The sequence below is a fragment of the Nyctereutes procyonoides genome, unplaced genomic scaffold (assembly GCF_905146905.1).
Source record: "Nyctereutes procyonoides isolate TBG_1078 unplaced genomic scaffold, NYPRO_anot_genome, whole genome shotgun sequence".
Classification (NCBI taxonomy): domain Eukaryota; kingdom Metazoa; phylum Chordata; class Mammalia; order Carnivora; family Canidae; genus Nyctereutes; species Nyctereutes procyonoides.
In genome coordinates this window covers 39,643,229-39,659,209 of record NW_026575082.1, presented here as the reverse complement: position 1 = coordinate 39,659,209, position 15,981 = coordinate 39,643,229, and the positions used below count along the sequence as shown (strand labels likewise).

The 15,981-nt window shown below is 43.3% G+C and overlaps 1 protein-coding gene across 1 annotated transcript; it reads right to left on the bottom strand.

Moving 5' to 3' along the window:
• Positions 1-4,976: 4,976 nt before the first annotated feature.
• On the bottom strand, positions 4,977-14,889 carry LOC129514518 (transcriptional coactivator YAP1-like). Its single transcript, XM_055333131.1, is given in 4 exon segments — positions 4,977-5,934; positions 5,936-6,146; positions 6,149-6,522; positions 14,834-14,889. Coding segments are annotated over 4 exon segments (1,599 nt in total).
• Between the last annotated feature and the right edge of the window lie 1,092 nt (positions 14,890-15,981).

Genomic DNA, 15,981 nt, shown 5'->3' with positions numbered 1-15,981 from the left:
CGAATGCTTGGTGGAATGGGAGCCAGAGGAGTGGCTAAAGGACATGGCCCGTGTTATTCCACACCCTGTCCCATCTCAGCGAGGAAGAGTTTCATAAAAAAGTGACCATCAACAGGTGGATCTCCCAGAGATGGCTTGGAAGGCTACATGGCAGATGGGCCAAGTCTGATTTTTTTATGTGGAGGACTCAAGTGTGATTGTATTGATTGTGTCACCCGATCTTGCTGTATTTAAAAAGTGCTGGGATCCTACCTAGGACCCTCTCTGAAATCACAGATGGATGGGTACAGACTGGCTGCTTAGCACAAGATAATATTAGGAGACAGTGAAGATGATCCAGAAAGCAGAGTGAGAAAGATCAGGGATGCAAAAGGGTGGTGACATGAGCTGAGTGCTGGGTCCTTGCTGATCTGATCGCCCTGAGTATGAATAGGCAATGTGCTTAGTTCCAAAGACCTTCCTCACCTGGTAGGTGGGACACACTTTTAAACCAAAGCAGATGGAATGTGGGATTATACTTTTTGAAGGTATCAGGTCAGCTCTTAAGGAGACAATTTGGCTTTTTTCCCATCTAAAGCAGAGGTGAAGCCTGATAACGTTCCTTGCTGTCTTCCCTTTGAACATGCATGCACGTGCACATACAACCACACACAGTTACCCATACACACACATGCACACATACTTCCTAGTCCATCCTTTCCCTGGCAGTGTAGGCTTTGGAGAATCCTTCCTTTTTGTGGGAATGTTAAGTCAAATGCCTAACTTCCGTAGAGGCAATCAAGCCCTTTCATTCATGAAATTATCAAATATCCCAAGGTCAGGTGACAGCAAAAGCTGTCACTGCTTCGCTTCTAGTCCTGGTTTTCATTTTCCTCTTCTTTCCTAGTTTTTGTGGCTGTCGCTAACTTTCTTGTAACGCATTTATAAAGAGATTTGTAATATTCTTTCTTTTTTAAAAGATTTATTTTACAGACAGAGCACGCGGAGCGTGCAGGAGGTGGGGCACAGGGAGAGGGAGAGAGAGAATTCTCAAGCAGATTCCCCACGGAGCACAGAGCCTGATTCAATCTCACAATACATGAGATCATGACCTGAACTGATATCAACTGACTGAGTCACCAGGGTGCCCCAAGATTTGTGATATTATTTCCAACGTTTTCAGCAGTTTGTATTAGACTTTTTTTTCTAAGTACCTATTCCAGCTTACTGCTGAAAATGGCAATCTCTAATAAATTATTTAAAATTGTTTCATTCAAGTGTAATACACATATTATCCACACGCAGAAAAGTGCACATCATAAGTGTACTACTGAATGAAGAACCAAGAAATGAACTTAATCATGTGACAAGATCCAGGTTAATAAATGGAACATTACCAGCCCTCAGAAACCCACGTTGTGCCCCCTTACAACCACAACCATTTCCCTCTACCTAAAGATCACGAGTATACTGATTTCTAACACTAGAGATTTATTTTTGCATGATTTTAAATGTAATCTACTGTATGAACTATATTGTGCCTAAATTCTTTTGTTCAGTGTTAAGTTTATAAGAACTATTCATTTTGTTTTGCTATTATTCCTTTTTTTTGAGCTTAAAGAAAGAATATATTTGAGCCACATAAACACACAAACAGGGATTACAAAAGAAAAAGTTATGTAACAGTTTATGTAAGTACCTAACATACCAGCATGCTTACAGCTAAAACAAGACATAAAAAGGTAATACGGGTACTGTGTATATAGTTCTGACAAATGTGCATTAAAGAGTCCTCTAATATAAAAACATTTAAATTGTGGAGAATACTTTTCATGATACAGAAAACAACTGTTAAAATAGGCACACCCACAATCCTTATAAAAATATGCTTGCCAAAGATAAAGCTCATCCAAGCCCCAGTTCTCAGATGTGCAAAAGCCACGAAGCTGTTAACCCTGGGTACTGTCTCCCCCTCTGCGTCATGAGTTTCAACACTGACTGGTATGAATTATGAATTACAGTTAATTATAGTTATTCTTCAGTGTTTCTGCCAAGCTCCCTATAGGATGCATCTACTTAATATGAATACTTAAAACAACATTACTTGTATATAAAAGTCACTTCCTTAATGTCCTTTTTTCCTTTCCTAGAAAAGGCACTATATTTAGAAAATACTTATTACCACAAGTAGTGCTGTGGAAAATCTGAAACTCCAAATCAGTGTGCTCTATCAACAACAAGTACATCTAAGAAGCCCTAACTAAGAGAACACAAAATGTAAAAAGCTGATAAATTTAAAGATCATAAAATTGGTCTATTGTAAAAGCAATTCAAGAATACCCAGTTAAAATCTTATCCCAACACTACCCAGTACAACCCAGAAGGCATTAAACACTTTGACATCAGAACTAGGACACAGAACAAGAGAGACCAAATCAAGGTTGTGATTCAGATTCAGGAAGAGGAAGGACTTTCAGGCGCCCTTCAGTCAGTGCCAGGGGCCACAGCAGACGCAGGTGTAACTCAAGTGACTGAACTTTTAGGAACAACTGCCTTTTGTGACAACAGAAGAAAAAGACACGTATCAGGTTCTCTATCAAGGTCCCCCTAATCTCTCGCAATCCCTCCCACGTCCCCACCCTTGCCCTGATCTAAAGCTACTGCTGACGTGTAAGACGCGATCTTACTTGTGGCTTATTGGCACCCGTAAGCACTCCTTCCAAGTAGCTTTGACCTTCAGCATGTGAGAAAAGAACGACATGCTGTCTCATTCATACCCTCACTTATGCATTCTAGGTAGAATTTCATTATTGCTCTTATATATAAAAAAAATCTGCACAGTGGCCATTTCCCCTCAGACTTAATTTCAAGATAATCTTTCTGTTTTCTTTTTTTTAAATTTTTTAATTATTTATTTATGATAGTCACACACACACACACAGAGAGAGAGAGAGAGAGAGAGAGAGAGAGAGAGAGGCAGAGACAAGGCAGAGACATAGGCAGAGGGAGAAGCAGGCTCCATGCACGAGGAGCCTGACGTGGGATTCGATCCCGGGTCTCCAGGATCGCGCCCTGGGCCAAAGGCAGGCGCCAAACCGCTGCGCCACCCAGGGATCCCCTTTCTGCTGTTTTCTTAATAAAAAGCTTTAGAGTCAATGATTACGAAGGATTGACCTATGAATTCATTATATAGAACAGTGATTGCACTTTTTGAGCAAAGTACTTAATATAAAACTTCTCACTCCCAACTTTCATACTCCTCTAACTGAAGGGTCAAAATACTTAATCTATCTTCCGAAGCAAGATGAGACTCTCCATAGCAGTGTTAGCTAGGAAAAATGATTCTTCGGTTATAGACCCTTGAAAATAAGGACTTATTCTAGAATATTGAAAGACCCTTAATCACAGAGGTGCTAGCTGGTGCCACTATAATTCACAACCAACTATTACTGTCATAGCTTATACTGAAGAGTTGATTCATGCTCATTTTGTTCCTTTAAAAAATACTCTTTGGAAACCATTATTTTTACTCCTGTAGACACATACTCTAGTTATATCTCTTCCTGTAAAAATAAAAGTATAATCATGATTATCTCTATTTCTTTGCTAAACTCAACTACTGATATACATTAATTAATCTGATCACTTTACCAGCTAACTCACACCCTCGGCAGTATTCTATGTATACTTCCAGGGTCAATTCTCGGCATACAGAAGTAGGAGCAAGTCTCCATGTATATTATGAACCTACTTAGTGATTTCCCATCAAGGTTCAAAATTAGTCCAAGGGAGTGTCAAGGGAAAATAAAGCTGTATCTTGTTTGCTTCTTTCAAATTCATCAGACAATACTGTGTGCCCAGAGTACATATAGTACTCCTCCAGACACTATGCTTTCTAGAATAACTACCTCTATTGTCTGCAGACTGTCTCAATCAGATTTACACTACTGTGAGATATAAACTATTAGTCACATATTCAAAATACATACATTCAAAACTACCATTTTAAAATAAATTGGAAAGTATGGAAACCTTAAAAAAAGATACATTCTGCTATCACACTATTATAAACCTTGTAAGTGTGTGTATGGGTATATATAGAGAGAGCAGATAATCAAGATTTAAATAAGATGGTAAAAAATCAGGAAATGTAGATTTTACCAAAGGAACTACAATAACCGCACCAAGCAACAACTATAAACAGATTGGCTACTATGGTAATTTGTCTCGGTTCTGGGGGAAAAACAAAAACAAAAAAAGCACAACCCAACCAATCAAAACAAAATAAAATGAACAAAAAAAATACCAAACCCACAATAAAACCCACCAAAACCTATACTACAGTATGTGGCAATAATTAATATATTTCTATGGAAACTGTCTCATGCCTCAGAAGCTCCTAAAATAAAATCAAGTTCACTCTGTGACTAAGGCTAGCAGTGTGAGGGAAAGCAGAACAGTCTTCAGCCTTGGTTTCAGCTAGCTCATCACATCAGCATTAAGGACTCAACATCCACACAACATTTTTGGCTTGGCAGACCAGTAAGTCATGTTTCTCCACTGGCCGAAGGCAGCTGAAGAAACAATTGCCTGAACAAACTAAACGCTGTGACATGAAGCATTTGACTCCCAAGTCTGAGGATTTAGTTAAAATGATCGGTCAACACCTAACTGGGCAAAAGGAATGGCATCCATCATCCAAACAGGCTCGCTTCCCCCAGCCCCCAAAACGAACAGTAGTTATAATAGCAAAAGAAACAAAAAAAGTTTTTTTTTTTTTATTCTTTAGAGCCAACTATGAAAGAGGTCAGCAACATATTAACAGCAGCAATGGACACAAAGAGCAAGATAGTGGATGAAAGAATCTTGCTGGACGTCTGTTCATCTTTTTCGGTGTCAGCCAGAAGACTACGACTGGCTTACTTGGAAATTTCGAGCATACACGTCTCATCTCCTTAGATCCTTCACAGGTTTGGAATTCGGTCTGCCTGAGGGCTCTAGAACCATGTGAGAAAGCTTTCTGTGTCCAGCTTGGTGGCAGCCAGCACGGACTCCATGTCGTTAAGGATGTCCGAGCTCAGAGCTTCCTGCAGACTCTGCATCAACTCCTCTCCTTCTATGTTCATCCCATCTCCCTCCAGCGTTCCGAGGTCCACATCTGTCCCAGGAACGGCTTCTAGGTAGTCTGGGAAACGGTTCTGCTGGGAGGGCAGGGTGCTTTGGTTGATAGCATCACCTGTGTCCATCTCGTCAACACTGTTCAGGAAGTCATCTGGGGTTCGAGGGACGCTGTAGCTGCTCATGCTCAGCCCACTGTCTGTGCTTTCATCCCGGGAGTGGTAGGCGCCACTGTCGAGGAAGGGATCTGAGCCACTGGTCATCATCGTCCTCAGTTCCTGAGACATCCCGGGGGGGAGGGGCACTGGACTGGGAGTCCCGCCATCCTGCTCCAGTGTTGGTAACTGGCTACGAAGAGCTAGTTCCTGACATTTCGGAGAATTGGCTGTGCTGGGACTGATGTTCCGCATTGCCCGGCGGAGCAGCTCCTGCTGCTTCAGGCGCAGCCGCTCCTCCTCCATCCGCAGCTGCTGGAGGCGCGTCTGTTGCTGTTGGCTGGAGCCCCCGCCCCCTAGGACGCCTGGAGGGCTCTGCGGGGCTAGAGGTGGGGGCGGCTTCCCCGGAGCGCTCTGGCCGATTCTCTGCTTCATGGCGAAACGAGGGTCAAGCCTTGGGTCTAGCCAAGAGGTGGTCTTGCTCTTATGGTTTATGTAGCGTATTTCTCCATCCTGAGTCATGGCTTGCTCCCACCCATCAGGAAGAGGACCTGAGGCTGAGCTCATCCCGCTCTGCTGCACTGGGGGGCTGGGGGGCGCCGTGACGCTCCTCCGGGACAGCATGGCCTTCCTGGGGTCCAGCCACGTCGTCGTCCGATCGACGTGATTCGAGAAGTATCTGACCAGAGGAGGTTCTGGCCATCTCCCAGCCGGCAGGCAGAGGCACGTCGTCAGGCATCTCAAAGGAGGACTGGCGGAGGTGCTGGGCGCTGGGTGCAGCTGCGGGGCCGGAGCTGACCCCAGCGGGCGTCAGGGTCCCCGGGGACACGGCTCCCAGCTGCAGGGAAGCTGCAGAGGAACGAGCTCGAGCATGCTGCGGGCTCAGGGCTCCCCAGTGCCTGCATCGGTGCCGGCCTGGCGGGAGTGTGCCTTGGGCTCCGGCGGCTTGAAGAAGGAGTCGGGCAGCTTCCGCAGCCGCATGGGCACCGTCTGCGGCACGTTGGCCGCTTTGGGGTTCATGACGGCGTGGAAGAGCGCCTCCAGGTCAGTCTCCGAGTCCCCCCGGACGTGCACGATCCGGTGGCCGGCGGGGGGGGCCTGCGGCGCCGCCTGCGACCCCGGAGGCGCGAGGGGCCCGGGAGCGGACGGCGGGGCCTGGCCCGGGGGAGGCGGCGCGGAGGCGGGCCCTGGGCTGAGCGGGGCGGCGGGCGGCGGGGCCGGGGTCCATAGCGCCGGGCTGCGGGGCTCGGGGACTCGGGGGCTCGGCCGCCTGGGGGGGGGTGAGAGCGAGCGCGAGGGAGCCTGCGGGTGAGTGTGCGAGAGCCGCGCCCGCCCGCCCCGCGGCCCCCGGCGGCTCCGCGGCCCCTGCGCTCCCCGACGGTCGCGGGGCGGCTGCGGCGGGGCGGCCGCTCCCTCCCCCGCTGCCCGGCTTCCTCCGGGACTTACTTCCTTCCTCCCTTTCTCTCCCCGGCGGCGGAGGCGGGGTCGGCGGCGGCGGCGGCGGGCGGCAGCGGCGACGGGCGGCGGGCGGCGGCGGCGGGCGCCGGGCGGGGGGGGCGGCGGGCGGCGGGGCGGCGGCGGCGGCGCCCACGAGAGCAAACTCGCCGCCGACGCCAAGACGTAAGTTGAGAGAAGCGCCCGCCCGAGCCGCGCGCCGGCCCCGCCCCCTCGCGGCCCTTCCTGCCTCCGCGCGCCCGCCCGCCCCGGCTGCGCTCCCCCGCGGGCCGCGGTTCCTCCTATTGGATGAGTGTATCGTGATAAATGTACCGATTGTACTATTGTTGGGCACTGGGGTTGTTTTAAGTGTTTGCTTATTATAAATAATGTGGGTATGAACATTGTTGTGTGTGGCCTTTGGATGCATGTGCGGGCGTATTTCTGTTAATCATCTAAAAAGAAATGCGAAAATATTGGGTCAGTTATCAGTGTTATTTGATCATGGCAAACAGCTTCTGTAAAATTCACCCTGTGACCAGAGGTAGAGTTCTTCTGACGTCCTGTTTGCCGACAGGAATTAGTTTAGTTTAGTAATGCAACTAAAAACTTTTTTAGCGATGTTTTCAGGCATCGGTATCCTACTGCATTTACAATTTGCATGACCCTGATGACTAAAGAAATAGAAAGTTTTTAATTAGATTATTGGACAATATCTTTTGTGAATTTCTGATTTAAGTAATTGACCTGTTTTTTATTAAGTTGTCTTCCTCATTTGTTACTTAGTAATTTGTAATATACTTGGATAGGAGCTTCTATGGTTATACAGCTTGCAAATACTTTCTACTTGGTATTTTTAAAAAATATTTTATGTGTTTATGTATATACGTATGTATTTTTTTTAATTTTTATTTATTATTTATGATAGTCACAGAGAGAGAGAGAGAGAGGCAGAGACACAGGCAGAGGGAGAAGCAGGCTCCATGCACCAGGAGCCCGACGTGGGATTCGATCCCGGGTCTCCAGGATCGCGCCCTGGGCCAAAGGCAGGCGCCAAACCGCTGCGCCACCCAGGGATCCCCGTATGTATTTTTTTGAGAGAGAGCGAGCATGCAAATGGGGGGACTAGCGGGGGAGAGTGAGAAAGAGAGAGAGACTCTCAAGCAGACTTCATGCTCAGCATGGGGCCTGATGTGGGACTCAGCCTCACAACCACAAGGTCATGACCTGAGCTGAAACCAAACGTTGGATGCTTAACCAACTGCACCATCCAGGCACCCCTACTCGGTGGTTATTTTTACACTTTCTATTTGATGACTTCTCATGAATTGCATGACATTCTTATTAATATAGTCCGATTTATCAAATTTTTCTTCATAGCTAGTGAGATTGGGTTTAAGAACTTGCCCTATTCCTACAGAATGACAGGATCTTATCCTTTAGGTTCCAATTCTAGAAGTTTTATTATTTACCTTTTGTAATTATACATAAAATTAACCTGAAATTGGTTTCTACATATGGACATTTCCTTCTTGGGTAGTTTATTAAGATTTTATGTTTGCTTTTGGCATGAACGGATGTTGAAATTTATCAAATATTTTGTTTGCGACTGTTGAGATGGTCACATTTTTTCTCTTTTGTTTTCATAGTGTAGCAAGTTACTTGGAGCCCTTTAATATCAAAACACCATTGTATTCTTGGAGCAAACCCAATCTTGGTTTTAATGTTTTATTCCTATATTTGCTGGATTTGATTTGCCAGTATTTTACTCAAAATTTCTGTCAGTTTTTATATTCAGACCCTGCTGAAATTTTAAAATAAATTGAGAAATGCTCCCTCTTTTTTTTTTTTTTTTGTCTTGGGAGAATCTGTGCAGGAGTTGAATTATCTTTTCCTAAATGTTAGTGGAATTCACTGATGACACCATTTTGGCCTAGAGTGTTCATGGTGGCCTAGAGTTGATCATGGGAGCAGTGTCTTGAACGGACATTGGGCGATTCAGATTTTCTATTTGTTTTTGCACCAGTGTTTGTAAATTGTGTTTTTCTAAAATTTTTTTCATTTTATATAACTTTTCAAATGTGTTGGGATATATTTGCTATTGTGCCTGTTAATTTCTAAATATATGGAGATTCTAAATAGTTATTTACTGTTGATTTCTAACCTATTTCTCTGTGATCAGAGAATACAATCTATATAATTCTGTTTAATATCCCAGAATTTGTTGATTATGATTAAAGTCCCATGCATATTTGAAAAGAATGGCAGCCTATAAACTGATACTGAAATTGTTTTGTTGAAAAGTCTCTGGATACAAGTGTTGACTTAATTATATTTCTTCCCACTTCTGTGGATTTTTTTTTTCTGAATATTATTAGATAATATGAATTCAGGCCTATTTTCTCCTCCTGCCAATTAAAATTATCTTTAGAAAGTGTCCTCTTCACGTCCAACAGGGTCTTTTGCATCCCCACCAGGAGACCACATTCTGGGGCTGACTCATCCAGGGGTGGGCACCAAGTAAATCCATCTTGAAGTCATTTGCCTCAGTCTCATCACCGTGCATGATTTCCCCACTTATTCCTGCCTGATCTTACCTACACTTCCTGATTAAACTCATCTCAGTTCTCTTTCCAACCTCTGAAGAAATTTTGAAAAGAAACCTTTTCCTATACACTTTAAAAATCACCTCGTGTATTTTGTTTATGCTTAAGTGATAGAAAACATTTTTACCTGCACTTCAATAGATGAAATATTTACCTTCAAACTGTTTCCATGAGTTTTCCTTTCACATGTAGAAAAGGTAATCTACACATTCTCTTTCCAAGTAACTGTACATTCTGAATTAAACTGTAAATATTTCAAATTAAACATACGTGGATCCCCACAAGAGTCAAACAGAAATTATGGATCAACCATGATCTGATTTACTGGGTGAACTGAGTATTAAGCCCAATTATTGCTTTCCCACTACTAAATCAGGAATAGAATCAGTGCCTAAAATGAAAAAATAAAACCAAGTACAACTCAAAAATCCAAATCTTATTGCATTGCCAAATACCCCTAATACTAACTTTGGGGTTATCATCAGGCAGTCATTTCCCTCCTGATCAGGGCATTTCAGAGCTTGCTAAATCTTGAATATAGTGTGGCCAGAGCCTGTTTTTTAAATATTTCCTAATTGTGTGGTAAGAGATGCTTCTGTGATTTGAAATATGTGTCTATAGCATCTCAGAGAACTTTTTATACTTTGAGGATTTGTGAGCTCACATATTTTAAACAGGTAATTGTACACCTTTAGTTGTATTTCCTTCTCCTTACCATAAATATCAGATGCTATAATTAAAGAAAGGCATGAAACCAGAGTACAAAATAGATGGTGTGTCTCCCCAAAGTACAACTTTGAAAGAAACAAATCCCTGTAAAGCAACAGGAACGTACTCTGTGATTATGTGCTCTGGGGCAGTTACACAGCCAGCATGATGCGGATTACAAATTTGCTTGCTCTGGCAGGAAGGATTTGCCTATTAATGGAAACCAGCTCTTCAGAAAAAATGCTATGCCCAAAGTAGTGGAAGGATGTCTTAATTTAGCTCTGGGCCACATTATTACTGCCGGAAAAAAAAATCACAGAAACGATCAACTCTATTCAATTAATAACATCCTTGTGAATTTATGCAACACAAAGGAGATATTAAGAATGGTTCGTCTAAAGTGAATCAATCTCTAGGGTTTCACCACTTTTTTCTCTCACCACACAATATCTCTGAGCTTTCCAACTTGTTATTTTTCATTCAAACCTATGCAGGGAGACACTTTTAGCAACTCATTAGAAAATGTTTGTGCTTTCCTTTTTGGAGTGACCAAAGAAACTTGGGCAGGTCCCTTAGAACCCTCCCTCAGCACTGAGGATAGAAGAGACTACATTTAGGATTCACTGAGCATCAAATATCTCTGCTTTCTTACTCTATGACTTTTGCACAAATATCTGGTCTCTTTCTAAATTTGGGTCAAATTATGTCACAGCTTATACAGATAAGGCTTATGGAAATACTTAACTCAAAGTTGTAAAAGGCAGAAAGACAGAAAAAGGTCGAATTGAAATACATAGGGTCCAGAACCTAAGGATCTTATTTCATTTCTGAAACGTCTTCACTTCCAGAATCATCTCTTGGTATTTTTGGCATCTGTTATAAAGTAAGGATTTTTATTGAGAACGTGTTAGTGGCCGGATGCATTAGTAAGTGCTATTTATATAACATTCAATAAGATCAACTTCCTCTTGCAACTTTGTTGAGGCAAAACAGCCAATGATTGCAAACCTAAGTGATAGGCACGTTGAAGATGCTGCAGGATTACAAAGGCTCAGCATAGGAGCACCGGAAAAGGCAATGGTATAGGTTTGGATGTGGGGTGTGCGTGTGCATGTGCGTGTGTACGTGCACATATGCTCTCTTCCACGGGAAGCAGACACTGAAATCAGGAATTGAAACAGCAATTGGATCCATACAATTTTTCCAGTAAAGAATTCAGGGAGAGGCATTGCGGAGGAAGGGAGCAGCATGGGCAGGGGCTTTTGAGGAACAAAATAACTCATTCATGCTCTCAGAGTGTGAGAGGAGGGAGCATAACTGAGGCCAGGAGGTATGCAGAGGGAGGCTGAAGGAGAGCTTTGTGAGCGACGCCAAGAAGTCTGAACTTTATTCTAAAACTGTGGGCAGGGATCCCTGGGTGGCGCAGCGGTTTGGCGCCTGCCTTTGGCCCAGGGCGCGATCCTGGAGACCCGGGATCGAATCCCACGTCGGGCTCCCAGTGCATGGAGCCTGCTTCTCCCTCTGCCTGTGTCTCTGCCTCTCTCTCTCTGACTATCATAAATAAATGAATGAATGAATGAATGAATGAATAAATAATAATAATAAAAATTTAAAACTGTGGGCAAACCTTGGAGGACTCCGAGCAAAGGAATGACATTAGATCTAGGAGTAGAAACTCCACCACTCCTGTTCTCTCAGTACACCCGTCGGCTTAGGTGGCCAGAGCACAGGTGAAGCTTTGACTTTATAAGATCCTGGAGATCAAAGACTAACCTGATGCTTGCCGAGTGTCTGGGACTGAGGCTATTTTCTGGAACACTGGTGAGCTTGGTAAATATTTGATTTAAATGGCTGAATAAATAAATGAGTAAAAAGCCTGTGAGTATCCATCTAATTATCTCTCTTCTCCAGATCTATTATAGAAGCTGACGTATTGCCTGACCCTGACCTACAGTATCTATCTTGTGCCCCAGCACTGTAGCCTAAATAAGCTCTCAAACATCTCAGCAGCTGGTTTTTAGCAACCCCAAACTTGGTTTATTATAACTGACATTTGGTGAAAGTTCACCCTGCATGTCAGTGTGCTGGGTGCGAGAAGGAAGCCAAGACAGCAATGCCGGGTCCTTATCAACAAGCAGCTTTTAACTCACCCCACTTCTCCTATAAACACTTTTCCTAAATCCTGTATCTTACTTTTTATAATTAGATGAAACCTTCACCACATCAGGGTAAAACAGCAACTATCATCTTTAGTCAATATTTCATTGTATCAACATTCTAATTACTCCAGGGACTTGATATTATTTTATTCTAGGTGTTTGCCAACTCTCTGTTGTAATTAAAGAAATAATTCCCTTTAAGTTTGCTTTATCAATAAGTTGATCATTTAGAACTTGATCACATTTTGCTATTCACAGTATTATCAGTACACACTCAAAATTACTTTTATTATGTGTACCCTATTAAAATTTGACTGTAACAGATGGCAACTCTACAATTGCAGGGGGGAAGAAAACCTGTTTTTGCAATTTTAATATACATAGGCAGGGTTTGCTTTATATATGAAGAAGCTGAAATTCTTCCCCAATCTTAAATTCTGTTCATTTTGAATTTCTTTTCCACATGCCATTTTCTGAACATGCAGTTTCTGAACTGCTTCAAACTCCTATGTTTGAAAGTGACTGAGATGCTTGGAACACAGTCTTTTGCAGAGATTTGAAACAACTTGGTAATGCTTCTACAGGTTAACTGTACAGGGTAAGAGAAAAAATTGCATTAAATGTATGGATATGGAAATTGTGATGAAGCAGATGTTAGAACATGGGAATGCTTGTAATCAATTGTTTTGACTTCCAATTTGGAAGCATGAGGTCAGTCTAAATCTATAGTTTTAAATTTACCTTAAAAGCTCACATTTAAAAAAAAAGCTCTCATTTTCAGGGCACCTAGGTGGCTCAGTGGTTGAGTGTCTGCCTTTGGCTCAGGTCAGGATCCCGGAGTCCTGGGATCAATTCCTGCATCAGGCTCCTCACGGGAAGCCTGCCTCTCCCTCTTCCTGTATCTCTGTCTCTCTCTGTGGGCCTCTCATGAATAAATAAAAACTTAAAAAAAAGCTCACATTTTCAATGCACAGTACTTAGAAAGTTCAAAATTTTCACTTTTTAGATTGATACAGAATTCTTTATTTTAGCAATTATATTTAATATGACTAGACCATATATCATAAGATTACCACTCCATTACTGTAAAATTTTTAATGCTGGAGGTTTAAGTTTTGCCCATTTCAGTAATTTTTTTATTTTTATTTTTTGCATTCACTTTCTCTTCAAGGAAGAGAAGAGAAAGGAAACCATTTAAAATGTAAGAAAATTACATGGTGCATTCATATTCCTCAATTTCTGGGCCAATTTGTAGTGTTTTTCAGCTCTGCCATTAAATAAGCATTAAACACATTTTGCAATCCTGGAGACCCGGGATCGAATCCCACATCGGGCTCCCGGTGCATGGAGCCGAGCCTGCTTCTCCCTCTGCCTATGTCTCTGTCTCTCTCTCTCTCTCTCTGTGACTATCATAAAGAAATAAAAATTAAAAAAATAATAAAAATCTGTTTAAGCAATAACCAATGTATGTGTGTACATAATATATAATATTTAGTATTTAGTATTTCCCACAAAATTGTGGAATTCTTGACTTCCTCTTCTTCTCTCTGCCCTCAAATTGATCAATTAGATCCTAATGCTTCTACTTCTTAAATCCATTTACCTTTCCATCTCTTTCTTCATCACCACATTCTACTGATTCATAGAATATCATTAGAGCTTCCCAATGGATCTGCAACCATTTTTCTCCCTTCTAACCCATTAGCCAAATTATGGGTAGAAAAACTTGATTAAAATTGAAGAGTGATTCCAAACTCTTTTTTGACTGAATCCAGTAACCAACCTTCTCTGCTTCAGTTCATGCCAGTTTTCCCCCCTGCTCTTAATGCCTTGCATCCTCAGGGCCTCTAACCACATTCCCAGGGAAGAACTACCTCCCGCCATTCCTAAGTTTGTATCATCAGTGCCTACTGCCTACCCAAGCTTTGGTTCTTAGTTTAATGGCCACTGTCTGAAAAGACTCTTCCCTGATATCCCAATTAGACACCACTAATGTCAGTAATTCTATAGTCAATACATTTACAACTTCTAGTGCTCTTTTCCTTAATCAGTGTTTCTCAAGTTTGTCTGTCTATTAAAGCTGCCAATTACATCAAATTCTCTAGAATGCTGTTAGGTAGAAGCTAGCCTGGCAGAGGAAGGAAAGCCCAGGGGCAAAGTCCTAAATCCTTGAAGGGGAATGATAGAGACAGGAGCTAGATGCAAGCACCTTGTGCAAGCTGCACATTAAAAGTGAGGGGGTTGGGGATCCCTGGGTGGCGCAGCAGTTTGGCGCCTGCCTTTGGCCCAGGGCACGATCCTGGAGATCCAGGATCAAATCCCACGTCGTCGGGCTCCCGGTGCATGGAGCCTGCTTCTCCCTCTGCCTATGTCTCTGCCTCTCTCTCTCTCTCTCTCTCTCTCTGTGTGACTATCATAAATAAATAAAAATTAAAAAAAAAAGCCAGGGGGTTTTGGCCAGGGGAGGAGGGGGGATGCCTAGGTAGCTCAGTGGTTGAGCAACTGCCTTCGGCTATCAAGACACCGGGGTCCCAGGATTGAGTCCCACATCAGGCTCCCCTGAAGGGAGCCTGCTTCTCCCTCTGCCTGTGTCTCTCTGTGTCTCTCATGAATAAATAAAATCTATCAAAAAATAAATTAAAAAAATAAAAGCCCGTGGGCACAACATTCTTACCTTGTGGTTTCCAAGACCTTGGAGATGACGGATCCAGAGCCACGGGTGTAGAGCATGCACTCTCCTCTTCTACCTCTGCTCCAGGGTAACCCCTAGACTCATTAAAATGCACCTATGATGCGGGTACAACTCCTGCCAAGGTGGGGACGGCTGCCATGACCGTTCAATTAAAACTTTATAGGGTCAACCCCCCACCTGTGGGAGGAGTCCTCCAAATAATTGGAAACAGCCACCACTAGAAACCACCCCACTGTTCTTCAGAGCTCCTCCTAGCCCTGGGAGACCAAATAATATCCAATCCCAGAAAACAACCTAGAGGCTAGTTCCACCTCCTGGAACCTGCCCCATATCCCACCTTGAGAACATACTTTTGCCTTCATAAACTGCTTTATGTGACCTGCTTCCCTTCCTGCATTCTGTACCCCAGCACGGATCCCTACATAAATCTCCTGGGCAATCCAAGGACCCAGACCTCCATTTGTATACTGTGGACTCTTACACCAATAACAATGGGACTCAGGCATTAGTATTTGTCTAAAACTACCCTGGTGATTACAATTGCTCACAAGGTTGAGAATGGCTGCTTTAAAAATGTGGTTCTCAAGGACAGCTGCATACTAGAGTTGCCATGGGGAGGTTTTAAAATATTTGACTTCACACAAATTAGTTAAATCAGAATCTCTGGGTAGAGAGGACAGGCATTGCTAGTTTCTAAATGTTCCCACCTGATTCTAATGGGAGATCAGGGCTGAAAAACCATTCCACTAGCTAGATTATGCCTCCAGTGCCCCAAATTATTCCTTATAATAGTCACAAAACAACAATGTGTGGGGGAAAAAATAAATGAATTAATTAATAATTTAATAATTATTTGACTTTGGTTACTTTGATCATTCTTTTGTGTGCCTCTGCAGTCTATCGTTTACAGAAAGCAACATAAGCTTTACTTAAATTTCAGAGGTCAGCACAGGCTTCATAGGCTTGGCAAGGATTTTTTTTAAATTTACGATAGTCACACACACAGAGAGAGAGAGGCAGAGACACAGGCAGAGGGAGAAGCAGGCTCCATGCACCGGGAGCCCGACGACGTGGGATTCGATCCCGGGTCTCCAGGATCGCGCCCTGGGCCAAAGGCAGGCTCCAAACCG